The following is a 23518-nucleotide window of genomic DNA, read 5'->3' on the forward strand; positions in this document are numbered from 1 at the left end:
AATAAAGCTAAAGCTATTAAATAAATCTCAGGGGCAACCGCGCTCGAAGCTCGCCATCCATTCCATCGGAAACCCAGTGAAGTGATCCATGGCTCTCGCTAGCTGCTTCTTTCCTCTACCGCCTCCGCCTCGCGGCGCCTGCTCTCGGGCACATTCTGCTGCCGCGGCTACCGCCACTTCTCCTCCCTCCTCCGGAGCCCTAAATGCGATTCTCAGTTCGAGGATCATCGCTTGCCTACGCGCCCAAGAGTAATCTCTACCCGTGTCAACTATCTCGTTTGGAAAATCTTCCTACTTTAATTTGTTGTTATTATTGTTCGATCCTCGTGTCTTGGCTCGAGATTTATGGACATCTGGTATGTTATTTTGAATTCTGATAGCCAGACAATGAACATGATGCGTATTCACTAAAATGAATATTCGCGGATTTATATATAGTACTTGTACATATGATAACTATTGGACTGTTTATTTTTGGAGCGACGGCTATGTTTTTGTGCGAATAATTAATTGGTTGTATTAATCCAATATAATTATATTTTTAGTGCTGATACAGCCATGGAAGCTGCCTGTGCTGCTCTAAGCGGTGGTATATCTGTTGTAAGTTACGTTCAGAAGCTGCCTGTTTTGCTCTTTTAAGAAACCTTTGCTTCTGTTAGCATGTTCTAATAGGATTTCTTTTGAATGGCGTAGCTAGAGATTGTGATGTCTACTCCAGGGGTATTGGAGGTTGTTCTTTTGTTCCATCACGTGAGAATTTTTTTTCTATTGTTTGTATTTGATTTAAGGTATGCCTGACAATCTTGGTTATTCTGTATAGGTGGTAAAAGAGCTTCTGAACCATTACCCTTCATCAGTTATAGGGGTAAGTTGTTAGGAATTGTCTTATGATGGATACTATCAGATACATTTTTGAGAGAACTGCTTGATTATATTTGGAACTGTTCTATTGATGAATGCTATAGCATGAGATAGCCAATTGTCATTCTGGGCTTATCTGACCTGTAACATCTTTTTTTTTAAAAAAAAATTTAAGAAGAAAACTATCAATATAATTCAGTGTGCATATCTTTGTTCACACTTTGCATTTTTTTTAAAAAAAAAGCATATACAATACAGTTACCGAAAGACCAAAACTGTATTAGATGACACAGGTATAGTAGTACTTTGCATCTTGGATGCATATTATGCATGCAACTCCTAAATATATTTTTTTAACCTATAAATAATAAAGCTAATTTATAGGATTAGATGAGTAAACTACTATTAACTTTGTGGTAAGCATTTTGGGCCAGTACTTCAACCCAACAAAAATAATGGGTAGCTTCTCTCATCTGGTTAGGTTGTCTCAATTGGTATTGGGACCTAGTGCTAGGAAAGGTAAGGTGTTGAAAATACTACCAACATGATGCCTAAGCTGCTTTATATGTCATCAATTAGGGATGATTCTAGGCTATGAGATGGACTTTCACACTTTTTGAGGATGTCAAGCCTTCTAGACAAGATTATGACACTGTAGTTTAGTCTTGTGGATAATAAAGAGGATTTGTAAGCTGAGATGGGTAAGTTAATATTAACTTGGGTTAAACATTTTCTCTTGTTTTGGGGTTTGTGAGTTGTGATGATTAGTGTCAAGGGGAATCTAATCCTAGACAGTTTGATATGCTAAAAGGGCTGCTAGTGTGAAAAAAGAGCCACCATTGGATGTCTCATGTTGTCAATTAGTGATGATTTGGGGCTGAGTTGGAATTTTGTCCTTCATAAGGACACTAATACTTAATTGAGGAGAGGGTATCATCACTCCTTAGGTTCATTTTACATGGTGAACTGTGATCTAAAAAAGGAGTTTATAAGCTTTTATGGGTAGCTACCATTAGCTGTGTCTAAAGGATTTTGTAATAGTAGTTTGGTTGAGCGAAGCTAATGAGTCATATCTCACATCTTGGTGGATTATGAGATATACTGTCGACTGTAAATAATGATAACGATTGAACAAAATGGGCACGTACACATGATTTTCATTATCATATTATGTAAAAATCATATATGAAGTTGCTCTATTTTGGTGATTATTTGAAATGTACTACTAATTGATTAATAGTAAAATTACAATTAATCATCTGTTTGCTTCTGCTTAAGGCAACCATTTCTACATATTTGTATGCAGGTCGGAACTGTCTTAAATGCTGAGGATGCAAGAAAAGCTGTTAAAGCTGGAGCTGCGTTTCTGATGAGTCCTGGTATGGTAATGGTATGAGTTAATGGGCATCACATATTAATGAATTAGGTTTCATTTCTATGATAGATTGGATAAAGGCTTGGTTGTTGTTGTTGTTGTATTGGAATTGAATTATTCTAACCACTCCATTATCAAGTAGATGGAAGTTTTCATAACCTTCAAAAACTGGTGCATTTTCCCTGATATTCTTGTAGATTCATGAACTATGCTTCGAAAGAGGAGCTGGCACCATTAACCTAGATGAATAAGGTTCAACAAAAAAAGTCTGCTTGTAGTTAGTTGATCTGATCCCTGTGTCAGAAACTCATTTATTGATGTCCTTATCTTTTGATGTATAGATTCAGATATTTTTGCGTGGTCAAGATTATTGAAATATATATTGGTGATTTTTGCTATTTGAGTGGTAAATTTCATGCAATGGGTTATACCCTCCAGATATTTTCATAAATTCAGTTCTGTTTCTTGTTAAAGCATCTTTATATAATAAGGTGACAATTTGACTCTTTGGTTAAAGCATATAAGTTTTTTTTGTTAATGAGGTAAGTAGGTAACTATATCAATAATTCTCACCGTTACTCTAAGAATCCTTTTTGAGCAATGTCTCTTTCACTTTTTATTTCAGGAAATATTACTTGATCACCACATTAGTAATGTGCTATATATTCCAGGAGCAATGACACCAACAGAAGTGAGTATGCTTACAAGAACAAACTATGTTAAGCTGATACACATGATATGTAGTTTTGGTCTGTTATCTGTTTAGTTGGACAACTATATTGAACTGAACACATCATAAATAGTTTTTTTTTTTTTTCTTTTGAATGTCTTTTGCTATCATATATATATACACTTTATCATCACTGTTTATTTATCTTTTAAGTTTTCTTTTCTTATTTGTTGTGTAGGTATTATTAGCATATGATACTGGCGCTAGAATTGTCAAGGTGAGTCTTATCCTTTCTTTGATATGTTGGCACATGGGAGGCATTGATAAATCATAGTTCAAGAAACAATTGATTCATAGTTTGTCTTCTCGCATGAAGATATGAATTTTCATCAATGCTAAAAAGGATATGTATTTGATTTGATAATATTTCTCTCTCATCTAGATTTATCCAGTCTCAATCTTAGGTGGTGAAAGATATATTTCTGCACTTAAGAAACCATTTCCCCATATTCCAGTGGTTGCTTCACAAGGCATCACAACAGGTTGGCTGTATCAAATGCATAAAACTCGTCACTTACTTTTTTTGTTGAATTCTTCTTCCCTTTTATGATGTTTTTCTGCAACATTAGATTTTCATTCCTTGCTCATCATACCCAAATGGATAGAATTTTATCGGTTTCATGTATGGTGTTCCTTATTGGTACTGAAATTTATTTCTGTTATTTGTAGACATTAATATGTGACAATATGGAAGACATGAGAACATGACGATATATCATGAGTCAATTTGTTATCCGATGCTAAAATGGCATTAACAAGTTATTTGACTTGATATTCAAAGTAATCCTGTCATCTGCGTTTCTTTTGCTTTCAAAGCACTTGGTGTTGATATCTGAAGGTTTATAGGCTCTCTCTGCTATCTACCTTTTTTTTTAATCGTTGAAGAGCATGCTCTCACGTCTTCTTATAGAAGTCTTATTTTTATGCTCCATGAATCCATATAGTTCTTATCATCATCCAATTTTGTTATAAAAATGACAGTAAAACCAGGTTCAGATTGCTACGTTGGCCATCATTTAACATTGCTTCTTATTCAAAACGGATCATCCCCAACTTGCTTTAGTGGTCAGTTGAAGTTTTATTTATTTGGTGAACCATAAGCTACATGCGCAACTAGCTGGTGTTTTTTGGATCGTTCCTGAGTGATGTATATCATGTCTATCTACTAGGTCATGCATGAGTCTTCACTTTCTGCATTGAGGGTAATAGTTGCATGTGCTATTTTGCTTTCAAAGTAATTTTTTGAGCAACGTTATATTCATCACTTATTGGTCTATAAATTTTGCCACATGCACTAGAAATATTGCATGACCTGTTTGGAGTACTTGCTAATAATTTGGTAATTGAATACTATCAAACCATCTACCAAATATACAGAGACAATTGGAAGATACATAGGATCCGGTGCCTCCGCTGTTGTACTTTCAGATGCTATATTTGAAAAAGAAGCTATGGCACGAAGGGATTTCAAAGAAATACGCCGACTTGCTCATCTTGCCACTCTTCAGGTTGGCCAGTCAGCAAAAATTTAAGCAAAAATAAGGGGAAAAAAACATAGCCACTTTTCGAATACAAGCACTGCTCAAGGCTAGGATGCCAGTTAGGAGGGATGTGTGTTTCTTAGAAGGATTTGATAGTTTGCTTCTGCCTTTAACTTACTACTGCAAACAAGGTCAGAGCCAGCCAACATATATCTTCTATTGCTTTTTCGGTCACTCTACCTGTACTTTGCTCTTACATTACTTCTGTTAACATTTCATTGCCCTTCATGTCAGGGTAAATGGTTAAATATGATGCTGCCTTTCTGCAACAGTGCTGCATGGTACACTGGAGATGTGCACGGGAAATATAAAGATCTATTATCAATGAAGATATAAGATCAATATAGCTGGCTCCAAGTAACTAGGAACCTTGGTTTGGTTGTGCTGTTTGTTGTGTTATGCAATGCAGTGCCCCACGATTGTAAATTCATCTCTTTCAACTTTGGCAACGCTGATTATGCTCAAAGTCACTAGGTTGATGTACAGCATGATTGTTGTCTTCTGCATCAATAAGAGATGGTCGATCCTTTGGTTTGGATTTGTTTCGGCTATAGATGTAATCCCACATTTGTATGTTGGGTTCGAGCTGATTCAATCGTTGCCCTTGAATGTGTTGCCGTTTGTTTCCTTTTGGAAAAACAGAACTAGGGGAAGAGCCCTGCATGTCTGCCATTGTGCACGACCAATTTCGCATGGGAGGAGAGTCCAAAATAAATTTTTGGAATATGGTTAAATTGGTTATTGTGAGATAGATTTGTTGAAGTGAACAAAGATCGAATTTCATAAAATTAAGATAATGTCTTGTCTCGTAGTGGTTAATTGTAAATTTTTAATTTATCTTTTTATAGGTGATCATGGAGTCAATTGTGTAAGGCAATTGAAACAATGAATTTTATTTTTTGATGAAGAGAGTCTAAAATGAGAAAAAGGAAAGGAGCGAGACATAAATAACAGAAGAATTTTTATAAAATGTTATTATATAATAGTTTTTAAAAATGTCTTTGTATTTTTGTTATTGCTTTACTTTCATATTATTATTACTTCGCATACCAAATGAGGAGATGAATAAATTTTTGATAAATATATATATATATATAATTTTCTCATGTTTCTCATAGAACTGTCAAATGAGTCAATTCATGACGGGGCAAATTAATTTATTAAAAATCCATCATATGACGAGGTAAGGCAGATCGACTCATCAACTTAGTATGTTGGAAAATCTTTAATCAATTTAATTTAGGGCATCCTACGGATTAGGTGGGTCAACCCACGGACCTATTAAAAAATAAAAAATATTAAAAATTTTATGTTTGAATTATAATTTAAATTGATTAAGTTAAAAAATTTTAAGTTTGAATTATAATTTTTAAATTTGAATTATAATTTAAATGAATCAAATCTATTAATTTATTGAGTTTTTTATTTTAATTTTAAATTTTAAAATAAATAAATAAACTTTTTCAACTCACGAACCAATTCAAGCTATCGTGGGTTAATCTACGTGGAATTCCAGCCTAGACGGATCAATTTATTTAAATTTATTTTAAAATAAATTAATAAAATTTTAATTTAATCCGTGTAAATTATTTTACAGAGATCCGGCTGGCCTTAAGACGGCTATACAAACTCGGTGGTCGAGAGTATAACCCTACCGGTTGAGTCCCTGGCCCGAACGGCCACTGCCCGCCCGCCTAGCCCGACGTCCTCGTCATCGAAATTAGGGTTACGGAAGCTCCTATTTCCGATCAGTTTCTTTCAGAGGTTTGATTAGATAGCAGGCGTCGTTTGACGGTACCTCGAAGAAATTGGGAAAACCTGGACTGGTGAAAGAATTTGTTGTCCGATGGATCAGAGGAGGGCGTTGGTTCGCTCAAAGGTGAGAGAGGCGCAGAAACGAGAGAAGCGCATCGATTCTCCACTTGTCAGGTAAAGGATTTGCGGTATAACTATGCGTTTTTAGCTACTTCTATTCGGGGCTTTGAGTCGTATTGGTGTTCAAATTTCAATGTTTTTTTTTAAAAATTTTTTTGTTGTTGCAGGTATGCTGTTAATCATTTGGATTGCATGTATATTCCAGTATTCCTATGGGGTTTTTGCTTTTATACATTGCTGAAACGTCCTTAAAGCTTCCTAGTTTAGATCGTCTGTAATCTCTATTTTGGAGCAATAATTACTTCTGGCGAACTGCAACTGTTAAATACCCAGAGGGAACATTAGGGCCTTTACGTTTTCTTATGAATGCCGCATTGGTCATCAGTCGTTTCTCCCATCTCCATACCGAAAGAAAAAACTATGCATTTCTGAAATTCTGACATGTTATTTAATTAGAAAAAAATTGATTAATTAGCATGGTACACTTAATCTACGTCTTCAACTTCTGTTTCTCACATAGCTTAGATACGTGCTCAGGTGTTAGCTTTGTCATGTATAAGCCTCCATTTCTAAGCCTTACAAATATGACCGTGCAAATGTTTTTCAATGACTGTAGTATAGGAAAACATGATATCCATACTATATATTAAATAGTAGTAGATGCAAAGATTCATAATTGATTTCTGTCAAGGCATGAAGGCACCTAGCCACGGTGGTATGGGTCTTGGAAGATGTTGTCAAACTCTTTAGTTTGATATCCATCTTTATCAAAATGGGGGCTTACTTCCATGTGTCACCTAAAAAAGATCTCTGTCATGACATCAATGGGAATTTCTATGCAGATGTATGTTAATCCGATATGTTATTGATTGTTCTTTCCTATAGGTATAATGAGAATGATCAGCCGGTTTGCAGAGTTTGCAATGTTGTTCTAAAGTCAGAAGCACAATGGCCTGCACACCAAATTTCTAGGAAGCATCACGAGGTGAGGTCTTGTATCACTTCGATTATTCTTGGATAAGTAACCATATTCCTTTTGGTGATAGATTTTTAAATCAAATCATATGTGATGTCCACAAGGAAAACCTGTGATGGTTGGTTCTAAGTACCCTTTCACTTTCTTGAGCAGGCTATTGAGAATCTAAAAGCTTCTGCTACTGGATTGTCTCGGGAGAATGTTCCAAGGACTGAAGTATCAAAAGAACCACAAAATAGTAGATTGTCATCCACGTTGCCTGCTGGCTTCTTCGATGATCAAAACTCAAAGAGACAAAAGATTGGTGAGATAACAATTTCTCACTAATTTCTTACTTATTGCTGTTCTGTTTACATTGGGCAGTTGAATGTGAGAAAACAATTAAATTGATGAGGCAACCATCATGATTGATAACTAAATTTGGCCTTTTATATTGCTTAGTTTGACTTCTTGTTTATTGAATTTTTATGATTCCTAATGAATTTGGAATATATTTTTCAAAATGCTGAAAAGTGTATTTAGTGGGTTCCGCTAGTTACCTTGTTACTATTCCAGCCCCTCAATTGTGTAAGGGTGTAATGGATGTAATTTCTGTTTCTTGAGCTAGTGGTGTACTTGTATAATGCGAACTGTACACTTCTTGTTCATTAAATTATAATTGTTGTTCTTATAGCTAAACCTTTATGCTTGGGTGTCTGCTTAAAGTGATTGATGATTTTGTGAGTGTATTCTTTTAACTTTGTTTTAAGTCTTTGTTCTCTTATTTTAATGTTATTTCTTTGTGGTTGAAACTAGCAATCTGTACTATTTAGTTTCTCTTAATTTTTACCTAGTGCTTAGTTTAACTATTGATTCTATTGAAGTCATTGATTATCATGTCTAGCTTCTGCTGGAGGGAAGGCCAAGCCTATTGACACACCGGTACTAGTTGGTTCTGCTTCCTCATATATTCAAGATGTGAAGAAAGATTCATCACCTTCTATCAATCGGGCCTTTGATGTACCACATTCTACAAAAAAGAAAAGCCACAAGGTTTTGGAATCTAAGGAAGAGAAGCAAGAATCTACCAAATTTGCTCAGCCATCCAAAATAGTGGATGGTGCAGATGCAAAACTAGAAAATGGGGCTCTTCCACCAAACTTTTTTGATACAGATGCAGAACAAGTAACTGGGGCTCTTCCCCCGAACTTTTTTGATGACACAAGATCAGGTGATGATCAGACCTCCAAACAGTGGAATCAAGAGGTAGAAAATCGAGATGGTTTAGCACTCGACCAGGCTAATACAACTTCAGTTAGCTCCAACCATATCAGTCAAGCATCAAAAAAGATTGATGGGTCTGATGCCAAACAAACTAAAGGAGCATTACCAGAAGGATTTTTTGACAATAAGGATGCTGATCTCCGTGCACGTGGGATTGAGCCTGTTAAAGTTGATATAAAGTAAACCTCTTCTCTAACATTTCTGCCTGCATTATATAATAATATTCATTCCGTAACTGCTTCACTGCTCGTTTCAATCCGATAAGAGGATTATCCTGAATTTCAGAAAGTTTGATATGTTGGATTGTCACCGAAAGTGTACACCACTGTTGCACTTTTTTTGCGAGAGTTGCACTCTTATTTTGTTGATTCTATGAACCAGTTAGCAGTAGTTCTCTGTTCAACTAGTGTTGATTGCTCCAGTTCCAAGAATCAACTCTTAGCTGCTATCAACTATTGTCCATCCCCTCTTTGGACATTTTTAGTACTGTACCAAGATATGCCATGGTATAGAGAATAGTTCATTAAATTTAATAGAGAAAACAATACAGGGAAAATTTCCCATAAATGGGAAAAGGAGAACATGTTTTCTTACTTGTGACCGAGAAGCACAGAAAAGAGAAGTATAATGTTTGTTGGTTACCTGTTATTTTGTCATTGACTGGAGCTTAGCTATGAATCTAGTACAAGGAACAATTGGGGTACTGGAGGCATAGGCAGCTAGATCTCATCTGATTGACTGGCTCCATGAGGGAGGGTCCTGGAACTATGGAAGGGAGATGACCATGAGGGTTTGGAAGAAAGAAATCTATAAATAGTTTCAGAATTATTAAAAAGCAGGTGTGTGTCTTTTATTTTTAATGGTCTTCATCTGGTTCACTTGGAAAGGTTTGAATAAAACATTGTTAATTTATATTTTATACTATTACACTGAGATCCTCCTCCAATTTTAATCAATGGTCATTGTTCAGAGCCTTGCTTCTGTTCCCTTTATTCGTAAGTGGATGGGGTACATGTGGTGCTGTCGTAGGGGGAAAGTTAGGCCATTAGGGATGCTGTCAATCTCACATTTGAGTTCTGTCCTTAAAAATATCCCCTCCAATGTTGGCAATGAACAGATTGCACCTGTATCATTCATAGGATTTTGTTTTTTCATACTGTTATTTGTGTTTTGGATTGAAAGAGAATTTTATTGTTCAAGACAACTGAATTTTACTCTGGGCACACATTTACCTTAAGGAAGCATTCAGTAGAAAGCATATCTTGATATTTGTTATATAATAATGTGTTTCCATAAGTTTATTTGTAATGCTAGATGTGAGTTTTGATGTTGTGGATTCGTAATAGGATTGCCTGATTCTAAACTGTGTGATAGCATTTGAAACTGTAAAAGTGACCTTAGCTTTGTATGCCCAGTCTCCTAGATCTTGCAATCTGCATTGCTCCAAACCCCATGTACTGGGTTGATCCCTTCTCTTTTTTGACACAGTTTCACCTAAATAATCTCTCCTCTGTGATAAGTATTGGTTGATCTTTTCTCCTTTTTGACACAGGTTCATCCAAATAATCTCTGTTCTCTGAGATAACTGTCCTTGCAACTATTTATCAAGATTTTTTCAATTCTACATCGGTAATTGTTATAGGCGAAATCATTACATATAATGGAAGTCTGCTAGACATTTGGTCTAGCTCAGACTTAGGTTGGAGAAGTTGGCTAGAGACTGAGTCAGAGTCAGAAAGAGCTTGTCCAAGTTTGGCATATGGTGTAGGCTTGGTATGGCTGAACTACAATGAGTTCAGTTGGAATAGATTGAGGTTAGCTACATGGCAAGCAGCTTGCCCGAGGTGAATGGGTTTGGGTTTGGGATGATTTGGGTGTCTTAAAGGTTGAAAGGATTTTAGGAGCTTCAGTTCAAGTTGTTAACTAGAAATTACCCAGATATTTGTCTTGCTTCCAAAAGTCCCTTTATATGTGACCCTTGGCCCCCTTTATAGGCATTAGAGTATCTAACCAATATAAAAGTTCCACATGCCTATGGTGTCCAACTGAAATAACCTATATCCTTTTGATGGACATAGATTGATCCCCTTGGCTGAGCCACGTGTTACTTTCTTACTGGTTGCATATATGGCACATGGATCGATCCTTGTTATGGCATTAGTTGGTAATTTTGTCTACACCAGGAATAGAAATTTTCATTCCACTTTAATTTTCTTTCCATTTTAGCTTCATAAATATGCTATAAGAATCCTTGCTGGGTGTACACATTATTATTAAAACTAGTGTGTAGTTATTCTGTAAATATTGGCTTGGGTGTCAGAATCCTCACTCGCATCTAATTGCCTTCATTTTGAGAACAAAAAATTGCATGAGCTTGACAATGCAATTTTTGTTGATGCATTGCAGTGATGCATACAAAGTATTTGAGAAGGAAATCCAAGTTAATTTGCAGGTAGTGGATGATCGCCTGGAAGAAGAGGAGGTTTGTTATCTTTCCTCACATCAAAACAGTTTTAACCGGAAAACAATTTTCTCTTTAAAGAAATGATTGATTTAATTGCATTAGAGGCTAAAATGCATACCTGTATCTTTTGCAGATTGATGCTGCCGAGGAGATGGAAGGATTTCGTTCACTGGAGCAAAAGTTAGATATTTGCTTGAACTTTTGGATTATGTTCTCTGTATAGTGAAGATTTTGGAAGTTACCTTTCTTTTTTCTTCGGAATTATCACAGGGCATACAAGGAAAGAGTCGACGAGATTAAGAAGAAACTGGTGGAGGTGAAGGCCGAACGCCTTGCAAGAGCAAAGCAACGCCCAGCATTCATGGGGAAGGAGTCGAGCGATGAGTCATCTAGTGATGACAGTGATGATAACGAAGATGACAACTTTGCAGTGAATTGGAGGGCACAACATTTATAAACTACCATCTAGTTGGGTTGTTGTTCTCGGTTAGATGCTTAAACTTTGGTCGTATAGAACCCAAAATGATTGTGCTGTATGCTTGATTCTTCTCTGCACAACCTTGAGGTCGCCTAAGTAAAAGTTCTCATCTGTTTTGAACTCTTGCTTGGACAGTCAGTAACATTCCAACAAGATCCAATCTATGATTTCCAGATCAAAGATACAAGGAGGATGCATATGAAACAAGTTTGTGACAGAAAAAATACAAGCAGCTAAAGGAGTGCTTAAGACAGATATAAGTCTATAATTATTATTAAACTCTGTGAGAAAAAAGGTATATGTATCTTTATAGTCTACATACTCAAAATTTCACAGGTTTTGCTCTTATCTTCTGTGTCATCTATCAAACATTATTCTTGGATATGAATCACCAGGGAGTCTAAAATATGACTCGAGAAACACATTTACAACCAAAGTCCTGAGCTTTGCCTCACCCTGTTTGAGAAGAAGATGAAACTAAGCTCCCAAGAGCATCCATGGAGTTCATGGGTCCGACAATCTCCAACTTCTGCTGGTTCGAATGGCAATCGATGTTTGAGGGCACACAACTCGCTTCCCAATCGATCGTCTCCGGGTTTCCGACATAGCAATGGCCATTGCTGTCGCACTGCAAACCAGGAGGATTGCACTGCTTCTGAATTGGGAAGCCGCCCAATTCAGCATCGATCTTTCCTCTGAGATCCACCAAGAGGCTTCTCAGCCTGACCACCTCCGCCTCGAGCGCCGCCTGCCCCTGAAGCCTACTGAGAAGCTGCTGGTTCAGCAGCTGCAGCTTCTTGACCTCCTCCTCCAGGAAGGCGGCATGGGCCTTCTTCTTCTCGCGGTACTTCCGCACGGCTTCTCTGTTTCCTAGGGGTTTCCGCGACTTCTTGATCTCGTCTTCCCCAATGTTCTCTTCCTCGCCGGTGGCAAGCACCTGGGTGTGTGTGTGGTAGCAGGTGTGAGTGTGGGCGGCGGCCGCGCGGCCAGGGGGGTTGCAGGTGTGGGTGTGAGTGCATGTTCTTGAGTTCTTCAAGAACTCATCGAAGCCCTGAGCCATCTCCGGATTTGTCAACAGATAGTGGTTCGAAAGATCCACTTCTCCATCATCCATGCTTGTATCGATCCCCAGCAACTCTTCAAATCTAAAACTCAAGTACCACTGAATCCAATTCCTACTCGAGAAAAAAGCACCAATTGGAAACAGCAAGAAAGTTCAAAGATCAGCGGAAAGAGCTTACTTTTAGAACCCTAGTTGCCGTGGAAGACCCAAACCCAGCAGCAAGAGACGCAAGATTGTAGCTTTGATGCTCGATCGAACTAAAACTAGATCGAGGAAGCTGTGAGAAGCATCAAAACGAGACCTTGACGATAAAAATAGCAAAGAAGAGTTGACAAGGAGCATCAGAAGCATCAAAATTGGAGGCTGATATCAAGTAAAGAGGCCTGGAAACCATTCGACCTTTCTCTTCTCGTCTGCTCGGCTCCTTTTAGGAGCAGAATCTGAGAAAGAGAGGGCGAGAACCAAAGTCGTCGTTTGAGGTTTCGATTTGATGTGCGCAGAAAAAAAAAAACGTTACGTCGCACTGATTCCCTTCCAACCCTTCCCCTTTCGCTCTCTCTTTCTCTACCACCATCACCGTCATCATCATCGACCTTCCTTTTTTTTTTCATTTCTCTTATTTCAATTGATAATCTATTCTATAAACAAGACGATTAAAAACAATATCTAACTTAAATTATGCGGCAACATAAACGGACAGATCCATTGCCCTCCATTTTGACTGTTTGTCATGAGAAAACAAAAAACACATCGTTTTGTTGACCAAAAATGTCAACTCCAACATCAACAAAACTTGAATGATGGAACGAGAACTGTATTATATTGTTGCCTAGGCAAACTTTTTAAATCACACGCTTCTCCTTCCTATCACTCAGATCATCGTCCCACTTTTTAAACTGTATCATCGATTATCATATGGGATTTTAAAACCTTTTCTTCTTCACACCCGTTGTTATGTTTAGAGAAACACTCAGAGTTCTAAAACCATATCATTCAGAGATCGACATACTGATCATATATATAACTTAGGCGTCAACATGAATCTGTTGTCCCATGCATGGTTGCTTTCCATATATCTGAAAAGTGACTTTATTTTAAGACTTCAGATGGTCATATAACCTTACAGTTAACAGATACAAAGACACCGCTGGCCGATACAAGGGGCCTTGCACCATCCTGGACACCTGGACCTGCACTCTGAATCCCCCTCGCATGTCGCTAAAACTTGGTCGCCACCTGCATCATCAGCCTTGCAGATCACAATACCTTCAACAGCAAACCAAATATTAGTATGAATATCAGTATGTTTGTTTTATTAACCACTGATTTTCTTTCTTTTCTTTTTCTTTTTCTTTTAAGAAAAGAGAAAGAGAGAGACTAAGAGAGTATGACTCACTTGGAGTGGTGGCCACCAAGAACACTAGCAAGAAGCAAGCAAGAAAAGCCTTGTTAGCCATGAAACCTTCTTTGATGTTTTCCTGTGAAGGTTAAGAGGGTTTACATGAGTTTATATAGAGCAACAATGATGGCCTGATTCATGTTTGCGATGCATTCATCTGAATGATTTGTGCCATCTGAGGAAGGATATGGAAAATGAGGAAAGTACAATGTTGGAAATGAGTAAAAATATTTCCTTTTTAAATATTAATATTTTTTTAAAAAAAAATTTGTATTCAAGTTCCATAGTTAATTCTTAATTAAACATCTTTTTTCTTGATTTTTTTTTCAAAAATTAAGTGAATCGCTTAAGGTGAAAAATATATAATATATATATATATATATATATATATATATTATATCTTTATTGTTGAAATTGATTGCTCTTTATTGATTACTTTCTATTAAATGTTATGTTACTAATCTTTATCTATTTGAATGATATTTTTAAAAAGTCAAAAAATGGTGAATTGATTATTTTCCATTAAATATTTTTAAGAATTAAATCAATAAATATATTGTGATATAATAATATAACACATAAAAAATGCAATCTTTGCCCTCTGTTTCATGTACAATCCGCTGCTGAAACATGCCGCGAAGCTCCACGCCTCCCTGCTCAAGTCCGGCTTCCAAAGCCATGCCTACCGCTGCAACCTCCTCCTCCGCGCCTACGTCCGATGCGGCGCCTTGGTCCATGCCCGCTCCCTCCTCCTCCACATGCCTCTCCCCAATGCCGTCTCCTTCAACACCCTCCTCGCCGGCTACGTCCGCTGCGACCGCATCGACGACGCCCTCAACCTATTCGACCAAATCCCCTGCGCAGACGCTCACTCCTGGAACACCATCGCCTCCGGACTCGTCCGCGCCCACCGCTCCCGGGAAGCCCTTGCTTGTTTCTCCACCATGACCCGCCGCCATGTCAGGCCCGACGACTTCACCTACTCGACGATCCTCGCTTGCTGCGATCTACGCGCGGGATGGCAGCTTCATGCGCAGATGACGAAGGCTGCGTCGTTTTCAGCGGACCCCTTTGTCGGCACCAACCTGATGAAAATGTACGCTGACTCCGGGGAGATGATTCATGCAAGGAAAGTGTTTGACGAAATGGGTGTGAGAGATTTGGCAGCATGGAATGTGTTGATGGATTGTTACTCGAGATTGGGAATGGGCGAGTTATGTCTCAAGACTTTCGTGGAGGTCATCAGGGATGGGATTCGAGTCGATGAGTTCACGTTAGCGACTGTTCTCAATGAACTTGCTGATCACTTGTGGGTTTCGGAAGGCAAGCAACTGCATTCATTGATGACTAAAGGTGGATTCTTTACGGACTGCTTTTGTTGCAACGCATTGTTGAATCTGTACTCAAAGGAAGATATTGATTCAGCACTTAAGATGTTCGATGAGATGCACGACCGGAGTGCAGTTTCTTGGACCATCATAATTTCAGGTCTTTTGGCAAGCGGCAAGACTATTACTGCTTTCAAAGCTTTGAATTCTATGCGGATGGCTGGAGTGGAACCAAACTCTCATACTTTTGGCAGTTTGATCGGTTGCTGCGGCGATGTCGGTGCATATGACAATGGTAAGCAATACCACGGTTTGGCTATGAAGAAAGGTTTGGAACTTGATATCATTGTGGGGAGCTCAATTGTGACTATGTATTCAAAATGTGGAGAAACAACTGGTGCGCTAAGACTCTTCCGAAGCTTGCCCGAGAAAGACATTGTTTCATGGAATGGGGTCATATGTGGATTTGCACAAAATGGAGGAGCTGCCAAAGCTCTGCAACTCTTTGATGAACTGGTTCAGTTACACCACAAAGAAGTCATGCCGGATAATGTCACCTTTGTTGGTGTCTTGACAGCATGTTCCCATGCCGGTCTTATCCACAAGGGCTGTAGTATTTTCAACGACATGTTTGAAGCATACTCATGCGAACCCCAAGCTGAACACTATGCCTGTATGGTTGATCTATTTGCGCGTCGGGGTTTGCTCGAAGAAGCAGAAGCTGTGATTCTAGCCCTTCCTAAGGCACCTAACATTAACCTCTGGGGCGCATTGCTTGCGGCATGCAAACGGCAGAAGAACTTGGTCATGGCAAAGCGCATCTCTGAGCAACTCTATGTGTCGGAGCCGTTGAATTCTTCCAATTACGTTCTCCTCGCAAACTTGTATGCTGAAAACAAAGAGTGGGATGAGGCGATGAAAGTTAGGAATAAGATTTTGACAGTTGGAGTTCAAAAAGCAGTTGGGAGAAGTTGGATCGATATCAGAGGCCAACCTTATTCTTTCGCATCAGGTGACACACATATTGCACAGTTTGAGCTAATCTCCAGGGTGCTGGAGACACTGGGATTGATGATGCTTGACGAGGAACGGCCTAATCGGTAGGGATGAAGTGAAGTTTGGCACGACTCATAAACTACATTCAACAAAGAGAGATAAGGGTTGTAGTATTCTCTTCTTAGCTTCTGGGATTCAAAGAAAATTGTTGGTTACTAATCGATCAAATTCAGAGTTTGTCTATCATTATTAAGTTTCTAATTAAGAGATATTTGTCATGCAAGATATTCAAAATTTAGTTGTCTAAAGCGATCGATTCTAACTGTATCTAGTCTAGATTTGTAGATTCGATACTTTGGGGACTATTTTGTAAATTCGTAAAAATATGGGAGTCGTTTTAAAATCTTCCCAGATATAATCCCTAAACCCTCTTCCGTTTCCTTCCTCCTTTCTTCTTCATCTCCACACGCGACGACCGCTACTGCGATGCCCTAGGTAAGCTTCTTCTTGGATATCTTGATCCTCTTTCTTTTGCAGGCGAGTGCGACTGCTTCGGGTCTTTGTATTTTTCATATCTGTACCGGTTAACAGCCCTAGGTATTGATACCGCAGAAAGAAAAGTTCTAGGCGGTCAGTGCCATTGAGAAAGTCGTTTTTATCTTCTATATGTAGATTTTGTATGACATTTACCATTATAGTTTAACAGGTGATATTTAGTATGAACCTTTTCTTACTTTTTCGATCTTTTGTACTGCATCACTTACTTTCTCTGAGGTTTTGTGATAGAACTGAATTTTTTTCTCCTTTTTCAAAATGATATTTTTTGTATGTGATATGTTGTAGATTCTTAATGGCTAGATGGGATGAGATTTTGACGCTCCCAGTGCAGAGCCCACAAACTTTGGAGTTCTCTGCTGCAGATATTGTGTGGTCAAGAGTGGAAGGATGGAGAGACAAAATGGATCGGCTTGCTCTTATTCCCTTTTCAAGGGTGAATGATTTTGTACGTGGTGAATCCAATAACAAGGAATGCCCAACCAGGTTCCATGTTGAAGCACGTAGGAGGCGTCCTCCTCAGATGGCATACAAACCAAAAGTCGATGGGATTCTTGAGTATATTCTGTAAGTGGTAATCCAGAACTAGTATACTGCAGTTGGCCTCTTCTGTGATTGTCAGATAGAATGAAAAACCTGGACTTATTGACCAGGGCAACACTGTTTAGTATATTTGCTATGATTATTATGATATGCAGGGATATCCTTCTTCTTGACAAAAATGACTATTATCTGGGTGATTATTGATTGTCTCTTAGGATAGTTGTTTTAAGTTTGTGCAGCTTTGCCATCATTTGATGTTTAAACTATAGCTATTTTTTACATGAATAATTCCTGTGGTACTGACTTACTGATATCTTAGTTCAAGTTTATGATTCCTATGTTTGTACCCTGGATCAAGGATACCTATTTACATTTGTATGAGCAGATGCATTTTTTATTGTTTGGACGTTAGTTTCTCTATTTTTAAGCATAGGATTCTATTGTAGATATTGGAGTTATTGATTACCTATTACATACATGTTTCTGTATACATAATGGTTTTACCTTGATGCAGATATTGGTGTTCGTTTGGGCCAGATGACCATAGGAAAGGTGGTGTAGTTCGCCCTAGCAGGCACTATGCTACAAAGAGGAAATCTCCTGCAGGACGACCAAACACAAAGAGAGGTTGTGTATGCCATTTTATTGTAAAGAGGTTAATAGCTGAACCTTCTCTTGCTCTTATCATATACAATCAAGATAAACATGTCGACAAAAAAGGGTTACCTTGCCATGGTCCTCTTGACAAGAAAGCTGCTGGGACACGGGCAATGTTTGCACCTTACATTTCTGATGAACTTCGTCTTGAAATTATGTCACTACTTTATGTTGGAGTTCCTGTTGAAACCATAATGCAGAGGCATACTCAAATGGTCCAGAAGCAGGGTGGACCATGTACTCGAGATGATCTTCTCACCCATAGGTATGTGCGAAGGTTGGAGAGGAAGATTAGGCGTTCAGCCTTTGAGCTGGATCCAGATGATGATGTTAGCATTGGCTTATGGATCGAAAGCCATAGGGATCACATTTTCTATTATGAAAATTTCTCAAGTTCAGATCCTTTTACTTTAGGCATTCAGACAGAGTGGCAACTTCAACAGATGATTCAATTTGGCAACCACAGTATTCTAGCATCTGATTCAAGGCTTGGCACTCACAAATTAAAAGTATGAATGGTTTGCACACTTTCTACCAAAACTTGTTAACTTCATCCTACTAGTTGAATTCTCATCTTTTTCCTTTTTTTTTTTTTTTTTTTTTGTTGCATTAGCATCCAGTACACAGTCTCCTTGTCTTTGACTCAAACAATAATGCTATTCCAGTAGCTTGGATCATTGCCCCAAACTTTGCAAGTCGGGAAATATTTAGATGGATGGGAGCCCTTTATGATAGAGTTCATTCTAAAGATCCAACATGGCAGTTGGGTGGTTTTGTTGTTGATGATCCATTAGCTGATGTGATGTCTATCAGGTATTTAGTATTCTCCTAATACAGAATGATCTGTTTTGTAAATTAATGCATTTGATCTGTGTTCAGGGAAATATTCAACTGTTCTGTGATAATCAGCTATTGGCGTGTTTCTCATGCATTTCGTAAAAGCTTGATGAATAAATGTTTTGAGAGAGAGGTCCGAGCTATGATGTCAAAACGCCTTGGAGAAGCATTGTCCAGCATTTGCAAAGGACATGGTGACATGGATCTTTTTGAAGCATTCATGGAAGATTTTGTTGATTGCCGAGAGTTCTTGGACTACTTTAGTGCAACTTGGCTTCCTAGACTTGGTTGGTGCAGATTTAATCAGAAAATATCAATTAAAATCTTCATGTTTATTATCTCTGATCTTTCTCTCTTTCAAAATAATAGGTGCATGGATTGCTGCTTTAAAATCTCTTCCATTGGCTAGTTCAGAAGCTTCAGCAGCTATTGAAACATATCATCACCTACTGAAGCTCAGACTCCTAAATGAGTTGGACTCGAGTGTTTATGAGCGCGCAGATTGGCTGGTAGATAAGTTGGGAACCAAAGTACATTCATACTACTGGCTGGATAAATATTCTGAAAAAGAAAGTTTTGCCCGCTACTGGAAAGATGAATGGAGAAGCGGATTCACATCTTGGCAGCAGGCACTTAGGATTCCTGATTCTGATGTTCTCATTGATGGCAAATGTGCCAAAGTAGTGAATCAGAAAAACCGAGAGAAGCTGCATGAAGTATGCAATCCTGGTTCTGAGTTTGTGATATGTGATTGCGATTGGTCTACAATGGGAAACCTCTGTGAGCATGCTATCAAACTAACTAAATTCCTTCGTGATAGAGGATTGGCTGCACCATCATCAAGCCTCTATGAGTTTAATCGGATTTTAGCGAGTATTTTACATTGTCCGCCACATGATTCTGTGATCCGTGATCATGCAATGGCTTTGGCTGTTTCTGTTCAAACACAACTAAACTCGCTCATTGTCCTGAAAAATAATAGTGCAGTTCTTAACAATGAGGTTACCCGGGTCCAGCAGATAGCTGATGATATGTTAGCGTCCAATGTTGAAAATTCTAAAAATGCTGATGATACAAGTACCATGTGTCTGTCAGTTTCCAACGACACAAGAGACACTTTGGGTACTGAAGACACTGCACTGGAAACTTCAAATGATTTAGGTGGCCTGCAACCAAAGGAAGAATTGGTTACTTCAGTCCCTATGGACTGTGATTATACAGGTTGAAGTAGCACATTTGTTTAACTGATACTGTTAGTTGGTCAGTGTTAGCTTTATGGCAACAATTGGTGGTTCAACAGAATATGATGAACATCTGCTTTCGGTAATTGTTGTTAATTGTTTCTCATTTGTTTCTGCAATCTTTTTTCTATTAGTTAGAATACACAAAAAAAAGGCCTCCTTGCTAGACGTTCATTTAGAAGATATTTTATGAAGTTTCTGCTCCTTTAGAAGTTTGATCCCAACTTACTTGGCTTCCAACTACTGTAATCACTCTCTCTTTAATTATTATTACATATTATTTGTAAAAGAAGAACTAGTGTAGAGGTTTCTTTGCCTCTTGAAGTTCTATCCTAATGTATTTAGCTTATGATAAGTCAAATCTTCATTTCAGGCTTATGACTATTCATCCTCCTCTAATCAATTGATCCAATGTAAATTTGGCAGAATACATCAGGTGAGAGACATTTTTTTATATGATAAATCAAAAGGAGAGTAATTATGGAAGTTGCTAACTATATATTAATTAATGCTATTAAATTGGGGTCCTATCCTGTCTATTATATTATAAAAATACTTTAAAACACCTTTTCATCTTATCATCAATGAAGGGGGCCTAGGTATGCCAATCCTGAGGATGATCAGGATTATACGGTTGAAAGTTCACATCCAAGTAGTTTAATTCAATTGCTGAGGGCATGATCTCATTAAATGACATGAAATTTCTTGTAGAAAAAGTGAGTTGGAATTGAAGTTGACAATTAAATAAGTATGTTCCATAGATACATAGATAGGTGATTTCTAAAATGCCCTTAATTTATATATATTATATATTTTAAATTTTAATTAACATTACAATAATGTTTTCATGTTGTCAAAATGCTTGTTCTTCACTAACAATTAAATAGTTTAGATAATAATTTACAAGACAAAAATGGATACTTTAATGTTAGATTGAGGCATTTTAACAATAAATTAAACTTTTAAAGGCATTCTGATATTAATCAAACACCACTAATGAAATGTTCAGATGTGATGGATGAACTTTTTTTACAAGGTTGGATCGATCTAAATGGATTGAGTTGGATATTTAGCTCCTATGACATAATTAAGTTAGTTATTATAGGACAGATTTATTAAAGTGGATAAGGATCGAATCTCGACGAAATCGAAGTAATGCTCTTCCTATAGTGGTCAGTTGTAGTTTTTCGATTTATTTTTTCATAGATGATCGTAAGATCGATACAGTGTAGGACCGTTGAGAAGATGGATTTTATTTTTTATTAAAAAATTAAATATTTAAATCAGGAAGGTACAGAGTTGAATTTAATAGCTTATAATGGATACCCATAAATTATATTGTTAGAAGAAGAAGAAGATGTCAAATATATAAAGCAGATCTGTCATCTGCGGCCATAATTTTTACACGTGCCAGAAAAAGACGACCCATAATTTATAATTGATGCTTGATATTTTGAAAATTATATATATTACTGTCTTTGCAGTTGCCCAAAATGTCAGGAAATTGGCATGTTCATTAATTGCTCTGTTCTTGTTTGATATCCATCATTTTCTTTATCTTGATTTCTTAAATTATTTGTTAGGTTGGGTGTATATTTCAAAGCTAATTAGTTGAATGTCTTGTCATAAACTCATAATCTTTTTTGACTTTTTTTTGGGAAAAAATACTTTAAATTTTTATAAAACATGTCTAAGGACTTGGAGCCTTGGGGTTTAAGGTTTGGTACGTTAATGACAATCCTTGATTGGTTTAGTTTTTATATATATATAATTCAAATATTTAACTCTTACCATCTGATAAATCATGAAAATAATTAATTTATTTATGAAAATTTTTTCTCACCGACCTAATTAAAGTAAATCAAAAAGCTCCAGTTACGACATAATGACCTAACTTTTCAAACTCCTTAAGTATAATATATTTTTTTTTAAGTTAATGTATTTTAGGTAAAATTTGAACCCTCATTATCTAAGGATAGAGCTATCAATTTGGATTAAACCCATCAGATTGACTTACCTTGTCAAACAATTTAAACGAGTTTGATTGAAATTTTATCTATCTATTTTAAAATGGATCGAGACGAGCCGACTCGCCTAGGCATGTGACCTTTGTGAGTTGATCTATTGTGGGCTTGGGTTAGCCACAGGTTAGAGAGAAAAAATTTTCTTTCAAAATTTAAAATTAAAGTGAAAAATTTAATGAGTTTGTAGGCTTGGATTGACTCACGAGTTGAAAAAAAAATTTCCAAAATTTAAAATAAAAGTTGAAAATTTAATGAGTTCATGGGTTTGACTTATTGTATCTGTAATTCAAATTTAAAAAATTTAATAGATTTATTTATTTATTTTTTGACGGGCTGATGAGCTGACCCACCTAATAATTCGCAATCAATCTTAGATTGGATTGAATTAGAAATTTCTCAATTCATCAAGATGGTGGACTAGCCCACCCCATCCCGTAATACGATAGATTTTTTATGAATTAATTCATTCCATTATGAATTGATCCGTTTGACAATACTAATTCCATCTTTTTCCTATCACACACCGTAGCCCCTAAGGCAAATTGAAACTTAGTTGAACCATTAATACTCAACATTAATAAAGCCGCGAGTGTCGCATAAATTGACTAGCAGCATGGGTGAGTTACTATTCGTCTATTAAATTAAGTGGACCAATGTTAGCTATATATCAAGCATCTAAAAATCCGAAAAACAAATATATTGATAATTTAATATAGATCATCTGTGATAAACTATACATTTATTTATCAATAGTTTTTTTTGGTTTAGTAATTAATGAATTAAATTTGTATTGATCAGTATTGAAAAATTAAAATAAAATATGGTTAAATTAAATGCTTTACAAGGGACCAACTACTCCAAACCTGTCAGACATTTTGGTTATAATCATTCCTACTGCAAATTTTTAATACAATTTTTGAGAGGGCGAAAATATTTTCTAAGTTTACCAAGCTCGATTTCTGAAATATAATAAGTAAAAAAATAAAATAATCTAAAGTAAAATAGACTTAAGTATTTCTTACCTTGATTTATATAAAAAAAATTAATGATCAATTTTGAACCCACCAACTCTATCTAAGTCTATAACATAAAATTTTCAAAGAGTAGTTTTTCAGTAATCTTGAAAATTATAAAATTAAAATTATATGTAGTATAAAAATTTATGTTATTAATATTATGATAACGTACCTTATAATCTTTTATTGATTATAATTATCTCCATAAAATTTTTGTCCGGGATGCAACGTCCAACAACTAGCTACTCATTACTGCTAGCTCTCCGTTGATGGCAACGTCCGCTGCCGCGCGCCAT

General features: G+C 36.9%; 5 protein-coding genes across 5 annotated transcripts; 4 read left to right on the plus strand and 1 right to left on the minus strand.

Annotated features, from left to right (window-relative positions):
- Positions 1–705: 705 nt before the first annotated feature.
- On the plus strand, positions 706–4914 carry LOC141842290 (uncharacterized). The gene is made up of 7 exons (XM_074730502.1): positions 706–729; positions 821–865; positions 2168–2251; positions 2862–2927; positions 3145–3183; positions 3349–3448; positions 4344–4914. The coding sequence occupies exons 1-7, from the start codon at positions 706–708 to the stop codon at positions 4496–4498; spliced, it is 513 nt and encodes a 170-aa protein (XP_074586603.1). The 3' UTR covers positions 4499–4914.
- A 1249-nt stretch (positions 4915–6163) lies between these two features.
- Positions 6164–11683, plus strand: LOC141840662 (uncharacterized). Its single transcript, XM_074728713.1, has 7 exons — positions 6164–6436; positions 7268–7367; positions 7512–7662; positions 8242–8800; positions 11028–11103; positions 11219–11265; positions 11356–11683. The coding sequence occupies exons 1-7, from the start codon at positions 6354–6356 to the stop codon at positions 11540–11542; spliced, it is 1203 nt and encodes a 400-aa protein (XP_074584814.1). The 5' UTR covers positions 6164–6353; the 3' UTR covers positions 11543–11683.
- Positions 11684–11749: 66 nt separating this feature from the next.
- Positions 11750–13128, minus strand: LOC141840663 (basic leucine zipper 23-like). Its single transcript, XM_074728714.1, has 2 exons — positions 12805–13128; positions 11750–12738 (listed from the first exon to the last, which is right to left on the minus strand). The coding sequence occupies exon 2, from the start codon at positions 12675–12677 to the stop codon at positions 12015–12017; it is 663 nt and encodes a 220-aa protein (XP_074584815.1). The 5' UTR covers positions 12678–12738; positions 12805–13128; the 3' UTR covers positions 11750–12014.
- A 1505-nt stretch (positions 13129–14633) lies between these two features.
- LOC141842328 (pentatricopeptide repeat-containing protein At2g13600-like) lies at positions 14634–16565 on the plus strand. The gene has a single exon (XM_074730537.1). The coding sequence runs from the start codon at positions 14634–14636 to the stop codon at positions 16455–16457; it is 1824 nt and encodes a 607-aa protein (XP_074586638.1). The 3' UTR covers positions 16458–16565.
- Positions 16566–16809: 244 nt separating this feature from the next.
- Positions 16810–20452, plus strand: LOC141839875 (uncharacterized). Its single transcript, XM_074727725.1, has 6 exons — positions 16810–16844; positions 17193–17471; positions 17962–18613; positions 18718–18917; positions 18984–19228; positions 19311–20452. The coding sequence occupies exons 2-6, from the start codon at positions 17200–17202 to the stop codon at positions 20165–20167; spliced, it is 2226 nt and encodes a 741-aa protein (XP_074583826.1). The 5' UTR covers positions 16810–16844; positions 17193–17199; the 3' UTR covers positions 20168–20452.
- The last annotated feature ends 3066 nt before the right edge of the window (positions 20453–23518 follow it).

This window comes from Curcuma longa, chromosome 11 (assembly GCF_044706935.1).
Source record: "Curcuma longa cultivar G26 ecotype Majalengka, Jawa Barat chromosome 11, ITB_CL_G26_1.1, whole genome shotgun sequence".
In the NCBI taxonomy this organism is placed as follows: Eukaryota; Viridiplantae; Streptophyta; class Magnoliopsida; order Zingiberales; family Zingiberaceae; genus Curcuma; species Curcuma longa.

What these genes read in the sequence shown, in the direction of transcription:
- LOC141839875 (XM_074727725.1), top strand. Translation starts at nt 17,200, where the DNA reads ATGGCTAGATGGGATGAGATTTTGACGCTCCCAGTGCAGAGCCCACAA. An exon ending in TTGGCACTCACAAATTAAAA is followed by an intron (nt 18,614 to 18,717) that starts GTATGAATGGTT and finishes TTGTTGCATTAG; the next exon opens with CATCCAGTACACAGTCTCCT. An exon ending in AACTTGGCTTCCTAGACTTG is followed by an intron (nt 19,229 to 19,310) that starts GTTGGTGCAGAT and finishes TCAAAATAATAG; the next exon opens with GTGCATGGATTGCTGCTTTA.
- LOC141840662 (XM_074728713.1), top strand. Translation starts at nt 6,354, where the DNA reads ATGGATCAGAGGAGGGCGTTGGTTCGCTCAAAGGTGAGAGAGGCGCAG. An exon ending in ATCGATTCTCCACTTGTCAG is followed by an intron (nt 6,437 to 7,267) that starts GTAAAGGATTTG and finishes TCTTTCCTATAG; the next exon opens with GTATAATGAGAATGATCAGC. An exon ending in TTTCTAGGAAGCATCACGAG is followed by an intron (nt 7,368 to 7,511) that starts GTGAGGTCTTGT and finishes TTTCTTGAGCAG; the next exon opens with GCTATTGAGAATCTAAAAGC.
- LOC141842290 (XM_074730502.1), top strand. Translation starts at nt 706, where the DNA reads ATGTCTACTCCAGGGGTATTGGAG. An exon ending in ACCCTTCATCAGTTATAGGG is followed by an intron (nt 866 to 2,167) that starts GTAAGTTGTTAG and finishes ATTTGTATGCAG; the next exon opens with GTCGGAACTGTCTTAAATGC. An exon ending in GAGCAATGACACCAACAGAA is followed by an intron (nt 2,928 to 3,144) that starts GTGAGTATGCTT and finishes TTTGTTGTGTAG; the next exon opens with GTATTATTAGCATATGATAC.
- LOC141842328 (XM_074730537.1), top strand. Translation starts at nt 14,634, where the DNA reads ATGTACAATCCGCTGCTGAAACATGCCGCGAAGCTCCACGCCTCCCTG.
- LOC141840663 (XM_074728714.1), bottom strand. Translation starts at nt 12,677, where the DNA reads ATGGATGATGGAGAAGTGGATCTTTCGAACCACTATCTGTTGACAAAT.